The sequence below is a fragment of the Halyomorpha halys genome, unplaced genomic scaffold (genome assembly GCF_000696795.3).
Source record: "Halyomorpha halys isolate HHAL.00 unplaced genomic scaffold, Hhal_1.1 Scaffold1081.1, whole genome shotgun sequence".
NCBI classification, from domain to species: Eukaryota; Metazoa; Arthropoda; class Insecta; order Hemiptera; family Pentatomidae; genus Halyomorpha; species Halyomorpha halys.
The window spans coordinates 92069-106423 of NW_027105331.1; the positions used below are offsets into that span (position 1 = coordinate 92069).

General features: G+C 31.1%; 2 protein-coding genes across 2 annotated transcripts in view; one reads left to right on the forward strand and one right to left on the reverse strand.

Moving 5' to 3' along the window:
- Nucleotides 1–6925, forward strand: part of LOC106688205 (serine protease gd) — a 40646-nt gene extending 33721 nt beyond the window's left edge. Inside the window, exons 7-8 of the mRNA XM_014432560.2 lie at nucleotides 3716–3872; nucleotides 6077–6925. Of these exons, the coding sequence (XP_014288046.2) occupies nucleotides 3716–3872; nucleotides 6077–6279 (360 nt within the window). The 3' untranslated portion in view covers nucleotides 6280–6925. The remainder of the gene's footprint in view (nucleotides 1–3715; nucleotides 3873–6076) is intronic.
- Nucleotides 6926–8427: 1502 nt separating this feature from the next.
- Nucleotides 8428–11051, reverse strand: mIF3 (mitochondrial translation initiation factor 3). The gene is made up of 2 exons (XM_014432572.3): nucleotides 10398–11051; nucleotides 8428–8647 (listed from the first exon to the last, which is right to left on the reverse strand). Exons 1-2 carry the CDS (start codon nucleotides 10908–10910, stop codon nucleotides 8519–8521), a joined length of 642 nt encoding a protein of 213 aa, XP_014288058.1. The 5' UTR covers nucleotides 10911–11051; the 3' UTR covers nucleotides 8428–8518.
- Nucleotides 11052–14355: the final 3304 nt, after the last annotated feature.

Genomic DNA, 14355 nt, shown 5'->3' on the forward strand with positions numbered 1-14355 from the left:
TAGAAAAATCAAAAAGAACTAAAATTGTTATTTGATGGTTGTCTATATGTTATACGGGTTTTGAAAAAAAAGTATTTAGTAGTAAGCTATTCTATTAAATACTTTTTTTTTTTAATTTCAAATTTTATTTATTGATAAATATTACAATCTGCCACAACGCTGTTGGGCAATAACTGATTACATTAATACTCAAATAAAAAAACATAAGAATATAAATAAATGAAAACAAAAATTACATGAAAAGAAATAAAATCTCTCTCTAAATATAAAAAAAAAAACAGAAGGATAAAGAAATAACATAATCAAACCATGTACATGAAAAAATAAAATAATCACCAATAGCATTTACACTCTTATTACAATATTTACACTATCGACCTGAGGATCCCTGAGCCTACTCTATTCCCCACATGTGAGGGGTAGTGCAGAGCTATTTGAGATGCCAGCGCATCCCTCTCACCGCGTTACTAGTAATGAACCAGTGGAGGTTGAGTAAGTGCATTAAGGCCGCAAACATTCAACTTTAATGGAGCATCTGATCACTGCCAGAACTCCAATTGTCCATTTTTATTTTACAATAAGTCTCTTGGACCTCTGGCCACTGCCGTTGGAACCTTCGATGTGGATTGTACGGATGATCTATGGAATACTAAATACTTCACGAAAACTAACTGAATTTATATAAATGAAATATAAAACTGAAAAAAGTAAAAATAAAATCGAATCTACTTTAATTCTCATATAATCTCAAAAGTTACGTAACGGCAGTGAGGTTAAAATAAAAATAAAATTGATCATTATGATGGAAATTATATAAAGAGAAATTTGGAAAACCAAGATTTTATATTCTTCTAATAGATATTACAGAAAAAGTTTCTTTCCGTAATATATTCTCTTAAAAATGAAGGGTTTGAATTGGAACAATTTAACACGCCCCTTACCATTATGACTGAAATTGACGCAACCGCTCTCCAGTCTCCAGGAAGTGGCTTTGTTGTAAAAATTGTCATTTGGTTGCTTAGTTGTGAAAATCATTTAGAACTATCTGTTGATTTTTATTAAACTCGCCATTTCAATGTTGAATTAAATGATCTTTAACATCAGCTAGGTCGTATCCTCATTGAAAGAGTCTTAAATGACGATTTTTTTTTTAAATCTTCCCCAAAAGTATCTTTAATTTTGTTTATTTAAAAAAATAAGTTGTCATTGTTAGCAATAATAAACAATAAATAAATACAAAATATTAAATAATTTCATGAATAACTAAAGGAGAAAAACAGTGCCCATCGATTCGGACGGGAAAAACCTAGACCACCCAAAAATTCCCGATTACGATACGACTTCATTATCTTCGTCAAACGGTTGTATTCTTTTTAGGTTCAAAATTTATATTTGTTACTCCAACCTCAAAAAACTATAAAATAGAAATTTTATAACAACATCAAAATAAAAATTATTTGTTCATAATTTTGTTCTGCAATCTGCACAATACTTAAAAGTCGTGTGTAGGGTGGTAAGTGAAAGTTGTGGAATGCGCGCACCGCTCCAGAATTTTTACATTTAAATCATGGACATTTAGGCGCAGAATATTTCCAGATGGCTCTGTTCTATCAGGAATATAATCATGAGATGTAATGTGGTTGGTACCATTGTTAAGTCTCTTCATTTAGTTGAAATCCAGAAACAAGTTTATCGAGGTCGCATTTCTTCCTGTGTTCCGAAAGAAAAAAAATGTTTTCCTTTGTGCTCTGAAAAGAAATCAAGCTCAAATTCTTGTGAGTTCAAGATGAGAAAAAAAAATGTTTAGTAACTTTTAACTTAATAAAAGAATTAAGTAATTCCGAATTCAGGAAATATTCGGTCCTAGTCTTGTAGGTTGCGAAACTATATAATTATGTTATATTAGTTTCAAGCCTCAAGATTAAAGAATATACTTGAAAAAGATATACCTATATATATTTTTAATATTCAACAAAAATTCTTATATTGTTGAATTCTTATACTCCATGTTGAAATCTATAATATTGCCTTGCGCGTATGTAGGAAATGAGTGCCTTTCTTGTAGCATGAAGAGTGCGTCCGCTCGATTATATGGAAAATGAATAAACAGTATACGTAAAATCATTATTACAAATGCTCACGCTGAATTGGAAGCTGGAGAGATGTGACGTCACTGGTAGCCTTAATGGTAGAACCATTTTAGCCCGAACTAACATCTTTCTAATTTAGGTCCCTATTTTTTAAGAAAATCTCCAGAAATAGAAGTGGTAGGAGAAAATTCTTCCAGATCTACTAATCAGAGTTCTAAAATTTTAATAAAATCTTCATTGTCCATTTGAGTCTTCTCTATTTTTAACTTCTGTATCATGAGAATGAACGGCTTGTAAAAGGCAGCCAGCCAGCCATCCTTAAGATTGATTGGCGAGAAACCTGACGTCACAAGAAAATTAATTTCTTCCAGGGATGAACAAATTAATTGTTCGATTTTTAATAGTATGGAATGAAGCGCAGTAAGGTTATTCATGAATGTTGGGGATAGAATATTAAACAGATGATGAAGTCAGGGAATACCTGCGCGCGATTGTTTATTTGCCAGAGATAAAGAAACAAGGTGAATCAACTGGGTGCAGTGTCAACTGTACAAATATTAAAACAGAGTTTATTGGATAAGACTAGAGACAATGGTTATTTTTCTTTAACCGGATTATGATTATTATTGTATTTTCTTTAAACTCGACAATGGTGTTATTCATGAAGGTTAGACATCTTCTGTCACTTATTTTCTTTTATTTTTGTCTTTATTTATAATATAGTAATGTTAATTCATTATGCAGTCGAATCTTCATTATATGCTTGAGATAGAAAATTTTTGATTTACACTCGGTATTTTTCTGTGTGTATAGCTTCATTATTATGAGAATATCCATATAAAAACACAAAAGGAAACATCTAATAAAAAATGCTGGAATAAGTTTATTGTAGAAAACTATTTATTCATTTATAATGTGTAATACAATTCAAAATCCTTGGGAGAGATTAATTAGAAAGAATCGTTTATGAGAGCTTATATTAAGCTTTTTACCAGTTCGTATCTAAAACATTGAAGAATAGTTGAATTATATTATTAAATAGAGCAAAATATATGCACTTTTTTTCTGTCCAGTCGGAAATAGCTTCGCCAAAGGTCTTAAAAATGGTTGTGTACAGGAAACGTAGTATAAAAGATAGTATGAAACTCTATAATTGGTAACTCAGTTTCGTAACAACATAAAAAAAAAATCATTATTCTAACTCAGGTATTACCTGAGACAGGGAACTGAAGAAATTAGCTTTTCTGGTATTATAATAAACTCTTAAACATGCAAATAATATTTACTATTTTTAAAATAAGCAAAGAAGGTGGATTCATTCACCATCAGAAGAATAATTAGTAAATGCTAAAAAATAGTAGTATTTTTTTTAACAATGTGTATCTATTTAATTTATGCTAATTTTGAAAAAGAATTAAACCTAACTCGATTTAAAGTGCTCATTCCAAATTTTAAGCAATAAACTCCGTTTAAATGTTTTTTGATATTTAACCGCATATGCTGCCACCGATGAAAAATCGGTTTCGATTTTAAAAATCAGAACTATCTGTTAGTTTCTTTTTGCTTTTTTTCTCTAGGGGAAGCGATAGAAATTATTAATAATAACAATATAAAAGTGTTTATAGGTCGTAGGCTGGGGATTGGACAGAACTAAACGGAAAACGAAGAAAAAACCAGAGGTATTCCAACTACCGATTGTGGACCAAGCAGAGTGTCTACGGAGTAGAAAAGAATTTTTATACATAACCTCAGAAAGAACAATTTGTGCTGGTTTAAGAAATGGTAATAACTTTAAAGTAGAATTACAACTATCCAATATATATGTTGCTATAAAAGTCTGAAGTTTCGTAAAACATTTTAGATTCTTCTGATTGTATTAGTAAAAGACCGAAAACTTAATGGAAATTGGTTTAACTTTAACCTCGATGTTTCTATTGAACGCCATAAGAGTTCGAAAAAATATGCAGAAGTATTTAAAACCAGGCAAAACAATCTCGATTAATGTGCTTTCTTCCTAAACTTTCTAGTCAGTTGTTAATGCATACAACTGTAAACAAAGTCGAGCGATTTTTGTATTTTGAAAACTGCTGAGTAAATGACTGAAATTAAAAATAAAATATATAGGGAGATGGTCAGGGTTGCGGTCAATAGTGAAACAAAAATAGTTTACAACTATTATACTATGTATAATACAACTATTATACTATGTATAATAGTATGTATGTTCCTACTATGTATACAACTATACATACATATATATATATATAAAATAATAATACGACTTCTAACCTGGGGCTTCAGTTGGGATCCTAAACATGTATGCTCCCAATCAGATTACAATCTGTAGCAAATCTTTTTTGCTAAAGCTTAAGGTTGTGAAAATAAAATCACTGTCCATTCCCCCCTTTGTCACAGAATCACTGGTGCATGACCTGAGCAGGGGTTTCAGAAGTGTAATTATTAAAAAAAGTGTTCTAGTGACAAATGTCTCAACAATTTTTTCAAAACTGAAGAGTAATTTAAAGTACTATAACTCCTAAGCTAGTTGCAACAAGTAATCGCATTAATAAAATCTATTAAAATGGATATTACTATTTTTTATAATTACCTCCTTGGGTGATGTACTCTTCACAATTTTCATTCCTTTAACATTTAAGAATTTTTTATGATAATTATTCAGAATTTTGTAACAATTAAAAAAAACTATAATTTTCATTTCTTTTAACTTTTACCAATACCAGCAGACCATTCTTGACATTTAATAATATCTATTGATACAAGTCCTTGTTATCTTTTTATTATTAAAAACGTTTGCTAAGCAACCATGATAATCAGGTAAAACTCTAGTTTTTCCCCTAGTCTTGACAATAACAATGGAAAACCTAAGATTTATTTATCGTCGGACTTTTACAGTAACGCATCTATTTAACTAAATATATATGTGTATGTATATATATGTTATATTTTAGCTTTCATTTAATTAATTAAGTTACATTAAGGATCTCTCCCTATTTAGTCCAAAAATTAAAATTCAGTGTTATAAAGTATTGCATCAACTATTAACATATTTAAAATAAATATGAGGAGAAAATAGTTAGGGGTGCGGTGAGGGGATAACACAAAGAAGTTAAAAACTTATTTAATAGTGCCAATGTTATTAAATTAAAATACTCATATTTCTTTGCATTAAATAACTTTATATTTGTATTTCCTCAATTATGTTATTTTACTTACATATTTAATTACCTATACATACGTTTTATTTTCCACTTCTTTCATTACTTTATTTTTATTAATTTTCATTCTGCACAATTATTTACTTTAATCATTCTATATATTCTTTTATTCATTAGTTGTTATCTTGTTAGCCCTGATGAAGGCTAGAAATGCTGGCACTAATTAAATAAGTTTCTAACTTGGGTTATTCTCTCACCGCCCCCAACCCTCTTCTCATACATATTAGCCATGGTCAACTATCTTCTAATCATATTTAAAATAAGGTGGGTGTATCATAACTCCAATATCTTTTTTTCCAATTATGGTATTTCTTTTAATTGGTCCTCAGTTCATCAACCTTAAGTATTTTTATCTTTTTGTATGACCCCATCAAAAGAACTATGATCTTTTAATCCATCCATTAAAACCCTACAACATTAATAGCTTACTCAGCTAAAATACATAAATTATTTTTATTATTTTATATTTCAAAAGTAATAACCATGTTTTGTTTAATAGACCATAAGGGGTCATCTACACACTACTTCAAGTATATACTCTTCATTTATCTTTAGTTTTTATTATTTATTGAGTCAGGTTTATTACTAACCACTAAATTCACCGTTGTTTTCCTTGTCAAGAAAAAAAAAAATTCAATCTCTATACTGGTGTTAGGCAAAGAATTCAGAGTGGTTTAAATGTCCATGGATTAACTTTTAGTGAATGTGATTAAGTTAACGAAGTTACACAATAACACAAACTTATTCCAGGTACTGGTCCCTGCAGTGGAGACAGCGGAAGTGGTCTTCTTATATTATCACACAAAAGAAATTCATCAATATGGTACCTAAGAGGCATAATTAGTTTGTCACTATTAGACCAAAATAAAGAAACTTGCAATTTAAACGAATACATAGTATTCACAGACGTGGCCAGGTTTACTCATTGGTTAAAAAATGTTACAAATCACTGATTTTTTTTCTTTAATTAGAATTTATTAGATAATGTGGTATTGTTTCTTAGAAAACAATCAATAATAAAAACTGAGAGAGTATATGTGAATTCGACGGGGATAGTGGTGACATATTTAAATTTTATGTCTGATAAATGAGAACCATTGGTGGTAAATGAATATCGCCCTTAACTGCAGGAATTATTGAGTCTTTAAAGAAGTAATATTTTTTTAACTATCTATATATAAGTACATCTGATCAATGATTATGATGAAGAATGAAATTCTTAAATCGTGAGAGAAAAAATGCTTTTAAAATTGTTTTCTGATTTCAATAAAAACTGAGGATTAGATGGATTAGCTCAGAGTAATTATAAAAATATAATTATGATATGCAGTGTCATAAGTCGATGGAGCCTGAATCAGTAGGAATGTTTTGGGAAACTAAACTGAACAGATTATCCCAGTCCAGGGTATTATGTTTATTTATTCTTATTTATATATATGTACTTAAATCTTATTTTAAGTCCTGTACTTAGTTCATTCTGTTAATTACAATTTGTAGACCATCTATTAACCATAAACACTAATGTTTTAATTACTTTTATGTATTTAAAAATGTGTAAATGGAATAAACTTTTTATGAATTGTATAACAAATAAAAACCTTATCATTGTGTATATAAAATAAAGTAATAACTTTAACTGCTACCTACAGTGCTTCTGCATAGCTTTATTTGATAATTGGTTAATCGTGAAATAAATAAGAATCGGTCTGTTGTCAAAATCTAACTCGTTACAATCATTTTGTTGTAGGCATTCTGAGCTTTCAGTAACTTGCATGATTTTCAGTTTGTTTTACTCTAATTAAAGAACAAAGAAGGTAAAGAAAAACATTACATTCATATTTTATTTCAATTGGATATGAATAGTCACTAAATACATGTCTTGTTAGAAAAAGTTTTGTAAATTATAGTCATGACCTGCATTATGTGTCATTGCCTCTTATCACCTACAGATGAAACCAACGCCAAATTCATTAAAAAAAAGGAATTATAAAATTTATGTTTTTGTGTATTTTAGACTCAACATACTAAGCAAAAAATAGATGCAAATGAAAAAATATTAACTTGTGACCTTATAAGTATTAATGGATAAAATTTCTGTTTTCCATCTTTATTAGAGTTTTACTTGTCCATAACAACAATATTTTTTTCTAGGGGATATTTTAAAATATTCTACAATCTGTTCTAATATGATAAAAGATAAATTGCAATAATTTTATTACATTCAATAGAGGTGCTCTTGGCAAGTAGAACAGTAGTAAAACAATTAATTCATCATGTCTATCAGAAAGAAATGTTTTCTGAGATTGTATTATAACCACCATGAGCATAGTGTTCATTGGAAACCATTTTAATTAAGTGGGTCTTGAAAATTTCCCATTGTATAAGAAAAATATTCATAGTTTGGAGTACAAGGCCACAAATATATATACATAATGTCTAGTATGTAAATTTTTTGAAAATGTTTTAAATTTTCACTCTTCTGAATTATGAGCAGTTTTCCGCAATGGAAAGTATATATACGAGGCATGTCCAGAAAGTAAGAGTACTTGATGGGCTGTGTTCTGAAAGTTGGCAAAACTGAGCGGTAGTGGAGGGTGGGTCTCTTGAACATCAGCACTGGATACGCATATCAGTAATAAAGCTTGTCTCGTAGTGTCTGTTTCTGTGAAATATGTCAACAAGAACTTCCACCAACTGTGTGACACACACTGTCATAAGGTTCCTTCTTGTAGGAGGAAAAACTCGGACTGAAATTTTTCTCATATTGGTGGAAAAAAATTTGAACCGATAAAGAGATGGAACGTGCGGTCTAATAAACAAAAGAAGAAAGAAGATGGCGGAACAGTTCTATGAGGAGGGAATCAAAAAGCTTGTGCCTCGATTTACAACCTGCATAGAATGGGAAAACCATTACATGGAAAAATAAGTAACATACATACCTATAATATCCAGGAATTTTAATGAAATGCATTTTTTTTTGTAATATGAAAAATTGAGTACTCTTACTTTCTGGACATGCCTCAAACAGTTCAGTATATAAGGCACTGATAGGGGTAAGCAATTTTATTCCAGTAAAAATGAGCTCTAAAAAACAACTTAAATTAATACCAAAATAATATCTTAATTTATTTACAAATGCAATAATATTTCATTGAACACATAACACGGCACTATTCCTATTTCTTAATCATATCATTCGACAACATTTTTTGTGCCTTTTGGTGGTATTATTTGAAATTTGATGTCATTCCCAGATCCCCTTTTCTGCAAAATTCTACCATGTTCTTTAATTTTTTGTTCAATTTCTTTAAATATAGTCTCCTGAAAAAAGATGTAAAATTAGAAACTCGATATACAATTTATGTAAACAATATTTAAAATTTTCAACAGATCACATCAAACTTCAAAGAAATGTAGTTATTTCAAGCCAATGAGAAATATAGAACATCTTAGTAATTGATTCAAGAATAAATAATTTACTAGATTATCTATAAAAATTATAGTAGGTAGATTTCATTAAATATTTTAAAGCATTCATTGATTTTAATCACAGGAATATAAAAATAGCCATGTTAAATGAATGGCTTAGAAACTGTTTTTTGCTAAAACTGTATTATACTAGTTCAAAGATGTTTTTAAGAATAAACAAATAAATTTCTTAGTGTTGAATATTAGGAAGGATACATAAACATAACTTTAAAAATATTATTTGGTGGAGATTGATAGTTAGTAATAGATATTATAAGATAAGTTAGACCTAACTTTTTTTTATTGTGAAGTTTTATAATGTGCACCAGTTAGAAAAAAAAAAAATTACGATGAATATGCAGGGCTATAATGGCTGAACACACTGAGGTGAGGGTCCTGAAGTACTCGCTTTCAGAGTAATATTGGTTCCATTCCTATCTAGGTCAGTTAATATATATTTTTTGGCAGTCCCAAGGAATAAATCTTTACACCCCCACTCATATTAGCATGGGTTAGCAACCTCAAAGTGGCTAAATAGAACACAAACTTCCCTTGCTAGATAACTTCTCCCTAGTAATACCAGTAACATATATCAGAAAATTAAAAATAAATAGAATATAAATATAAAAACATAAATACAACCATATATACATTAAATTGTAGACCTCTACTTATTAAAAAAAACCTTTTTTATTTCATCCTTCAATTAAATAAAAATTGTTATTATCATTATTTTAATAATTTATTTTTACTCTAGAAAAGTATTCAATAATTATAAATACTTATTTTTGGTATGAGTTTCAACCCCCACATTATTAGTTGTTAAAAGAAAATCAAATTGTTATAAAAAACATGTAATGTCTACCACATGCCCGATCTGGTAATAAAGAAATATAAAAAGAAAGCACATACTTCACTACTTTGTTCAATACTTGAAATACAATTGATACTGAGAAAATAAAAGGAATAAAAAAATATTAATATGGGATACATAACGATATTTATAAACATTGAGACAATAAAGGAGGATTAAAACATAAATAAATTAAAAATGATATATCGTTTACTGTAGTTAAATTAAAAAATCCATTTCATACACACCCCTTTGTACCTTACGCCTTGAGATTTCTAGGTCGAAATTAAAATATTATTAGTTCACAACTAATCTTTCCTTAGATATAGACAAAAGGTATGGGCGGTAATAAAAGAGAGCAATAATTTTTTAGAGGGATAATCAACAAAGTAATGGCTCAAGAAGTATTCTTTTTGAAGATGAGAATCAAAGTTAGTTTGAAAATATTATACTGATGCATAAAAGATCTTAGGAATAAGATGAAGATCAAATGGGTTGTGTTAGTGTATATTAAAGGGCCCTACTAGGAATTAACAAATCAAGAGTCACTGCACTAATATACACTGAGTAGCGAAGGCAATATTAATGATACTAGTTGTTCCACCAGTGTAAAATAAAATTTTGTGAAACTAACATAACTTGTAAAACTTATACGTAGTATCCAACTTATAAGACTAAAGGGTTCACTGGCAAAAACAAGCACAACAATTTTTTTCAACAAAAGATTGAGGTTGTTTAATAACTACATACCCCATTAGTTTTAGTTGTTGAACCAGAAATAGTAATTTTCACCTCATAGTTTTTTTCAAGCCATTTCAAAATGTTTTTACACTTTGATTCTAGATCATGTAGACTGATATTATCAGCAATTGATAAAATCTTTTCACCCTTAAAGCCAGTAACACTTTTTTTTTTATTTTTCCTACCTTCTAAGTCATCTTTTAACACTTCTGCACCACTGAGTAACTTATACACCGGGCTTTGCCTAATAGAATCATAATCACTAACTTTAATCAATTTTAAATTCCTTCTTTTAGACAATTTAATTGCGGATTCTAAAATACTTGTGGTGGGAATTCCATCAGTCCCTATCAACGTAATATAAACTGGCTTATTACCCTTTTTGGGGTTAGGTTTATCACTTGAAGCTTGATCAGCAGCCTTACTATATTTTTTCAGATTTTCGAACAAATTCAACTTACGACTACCTATACTTTGATAAAGTAATTGGGACCTCAGTTCAGAAAATACCAGTTTGTTCATTTTACAAACTGTAAATAAACATGCCAAGTTAATCCAATTTGACTTTGATCGAATTCATACATATCAGTATTACTCAACAATGAATGCTTTAGTTAGTCAAATCAATCATGATCTAAAGCCTCCTGAACTTAATAGTTGTAAATAAACCAAAGAGGTTGGCGTAGAACTTCAGGCAAATACAAAAAAAAATGGAGGAGAAACCATTATCATCCCAGTAAGTGATATTTGTCTTTTTCAACTAATCAAAATGGTTATTATACCCTGATTTATGACTTACAAATATATTCAAAACTAGTGAATAAGATATAATTCTTACGTTTTGTGGATAGTGCTAGGGACAGGTTAATTTTTTATATTGCCCCATAAAAATGATTAAAATAGAAAAAAAATATTAAAAAGGGATAAATGGATTAGATTCGATCAATCTAATCTTCTTCTTCAAAGAAACGTTATAATACAACTAATAGGGAAAGATCTTATCATACTTCATACTATCGAAAACCGTGAGACCAATAATTTGACCAATGAATTTACTAGAGCACTGGTTTTAAAAAATACTGGGATGAATATGAAAACATTGCCTAAGGAAAAGGTTATTATTTTACTAAGGAAATTTACAAAGAGCGTCGTTGCCTTGGAAAATTGGACTGATAGAAAGTGGGCTGAAATGAATGTCCGTCTAATTTATGACTTAACCTGAGGTGGAAAGTAGATAGTTCAGAATTGTTTTTCAAAATTGTTAGCCCAGTTTCCTACCTTTTTGTGGTGGCAGAACAATTCTGGTCGTAGTATGAAAATGGTTAGGGGGTGACGGTAACAGCGTGGTAACGCGCTTGTCTGCCAACCAATAGATTGCGAGTTCGAGTCCTCGGCCCTAACCGGGATTTTTTCAAGCTTATAACTATACAATACTCACTTAAAATCATCTCTCCCCGGGCATTTGTGAGGTCCGTCAGCCAATAGGCGTGGGAGTGATATGGACCACCCTATGAAAACCACGTCAAGAAACGCGCGAATTATTTCCCAAGTACATCGTGCGAGGCTTTGGACCTCCACGGTCTGTCGCGCTAATAAAAAAATAAAAATAAAAAAAAAAGTATGAAAATGGTTAAACGTCTACCTCAATATTTGATGCTAATAAAGTTGTCCGTCTTTTTAAGCGAAATCTAAGAAAGGATAGGGTTTTTGAAAATGCTTAACGACACAATGAACAAAACATGCTTTATAGTTTTCCCTCTTGGTTTTTTTTTTTTTGTTTACTACCTTCATGAGGACTTTATGTATACGGAGAAGTAATCAATCCATTCCAGCCAGTGTAAGTCTGACACGAAATATTTTTCAACCTGTCGAAGCCAGACATGAACCGAGGCTGCTTCTGATTCCAGGTTATTAAGGTGATGCTTAGCACTCTCGGTTAAGACGTTCTCTGTTGACTTTTTCAGATACATTAAATTTCCGGGAGATCGAAGGACCGCTGATTGCAGAGTAATTACAAAGGGAGTGACATGGATCAGTAACTAGTAAAATGTTGTAGACCATACTGCATCGCAGTATGGATCCACCTAAAGTAAGGGTATAGAGACGCTATCTATGAGCGAGCGGAAGAACTCACTCTATCGCTGGCCTATTTGAAAGTGCCATTCACGATGTTCCAAAAACTGTATTATATGAAATTAATTTTAAATAGTTTATTGTTCTCATTTTTAAACCATGTAAGATATTATCGTAATTGTAAATATATTATTTAAATAAATAAACATAAACAAGAAGCTGCGCCTCTCACCGGCCTATGTATTCTTAGCAGATTGATCACCCCTGAGTATCATCTCTTCAGTTACTTTCGGAAAATAGCAAATAGTTACATTGGATATGTTCTTTCAGTAATTTGTGATATTATCTGACGTGTCCTTATTTAAATCTAATTCCTACTAATACCTCCTCTGTCCTATACCTTTTTTTCTTTTGTAAGGACCTACAGCTAGTTCCCATAGAATTTGTCATTCCTTCACGACCATAGGCTAGTTCTCTATGGAGTGAAATTTCCATCCTGCGAGGATTTACGGCTAGTTCCTATATACGCATCTCCTAACCAGCTACCCAACTTATTATCTAGGCCTTCTGAAATAGGGTATTTCACCTTTCTATCTAGTACTAGAGCCTAATATATAAAGCCACCTTGACATTTCCTCCACCTTCGATAGCGTGTGTAGCCTGAATGTGCTCCAAGAACTGTAGATATATGAGAGCCCTGGCAACATGTGTGCTGCATGTTAGGAGAGTGAAGATAGATGGTAGTTTTTAAATATTTGAGGAGTTCGTGGTGAGAGTATTTAATGGTCTCGACTTAATGTGATTGGCCGCAAATACTACTTACTCTGACACCCCATATTTATTGATTATTTGTTAATGTTTTACAGATCAAAGATTCTCAATGTAAAAAGCAATGCATGGAGGTCTGGATTTATTGTATTAAGGAAGTTGCAGAATCCTTAAATAAAGAGCCAACCATGGGAGTCTATGCAGATTACAACAGAGTGGTTTCATGTAATAGAAGCCCGATTAATAGCGAGGGGAGCAAGAAGTTCAGCTCCAATCCACCAGAGCGCAGCACCTCGGGCTTCACCGAAGCTCTCATTATTTTCTTTTATAAAAACATATTATTATTATTTGTACATATTATTAATTTTTGTATATACTACTGAGCAATGTCGATAAAATAATAAATAAATGATATCAAAATAACGCACGAAACTACCTCAAACAGATAAGACTGCTTCTCGGTCACAGATGTATGCACTAGGCCTATAAAGAAGGCATAATTGATCATTGATCAACAACTATCCGAGGTTTAGTCCTACACGGGTTGCGTACGCTCTGCTGGAGATAGTTTCGTCTGACAGCCGATCCTGAATTTTAAAGAGTTGGATTTTCTCTACGATCACCTAAGACATGACCTCTCTTCTTCAATCCTCTTCCCTTCTCTCCTTTCGTAGGACCCGGTGGCTAGCTACCCTCCGGGCTTACATACTTCCTCCGTATCTACCGGTATAGCATCCAGTAGAAAGAAGGTACCTTCCTGCTCGACCTGGGCCCTGTTTCATAATAAAGTACAAACTAATGCTATTAGCCTTGTCGATTTAACTTAATACAATTATACTAGCTTGTACAATAGTAACTTGTACTTTAGTACTTTTTAACTCCTGTAATATCACTAATACTCCTCTCTATAATGAAAAAATAAGTATTAGTGCAATTAGCAGGTTGTTTCTATACTTGTACTATGAACTAATACTTTTAGCTTTCATTATGAAACAGGGCCCTGGCGGCTAGCTACCCTCCAGGCTTGCATACCTCTCTCGTACCTTCAGGAATAATACCCAGTAGGACGAGGTTACCATCATCTGAGATACAACGGTTGTCACCCCTTAGTCTCACATCATCTTCC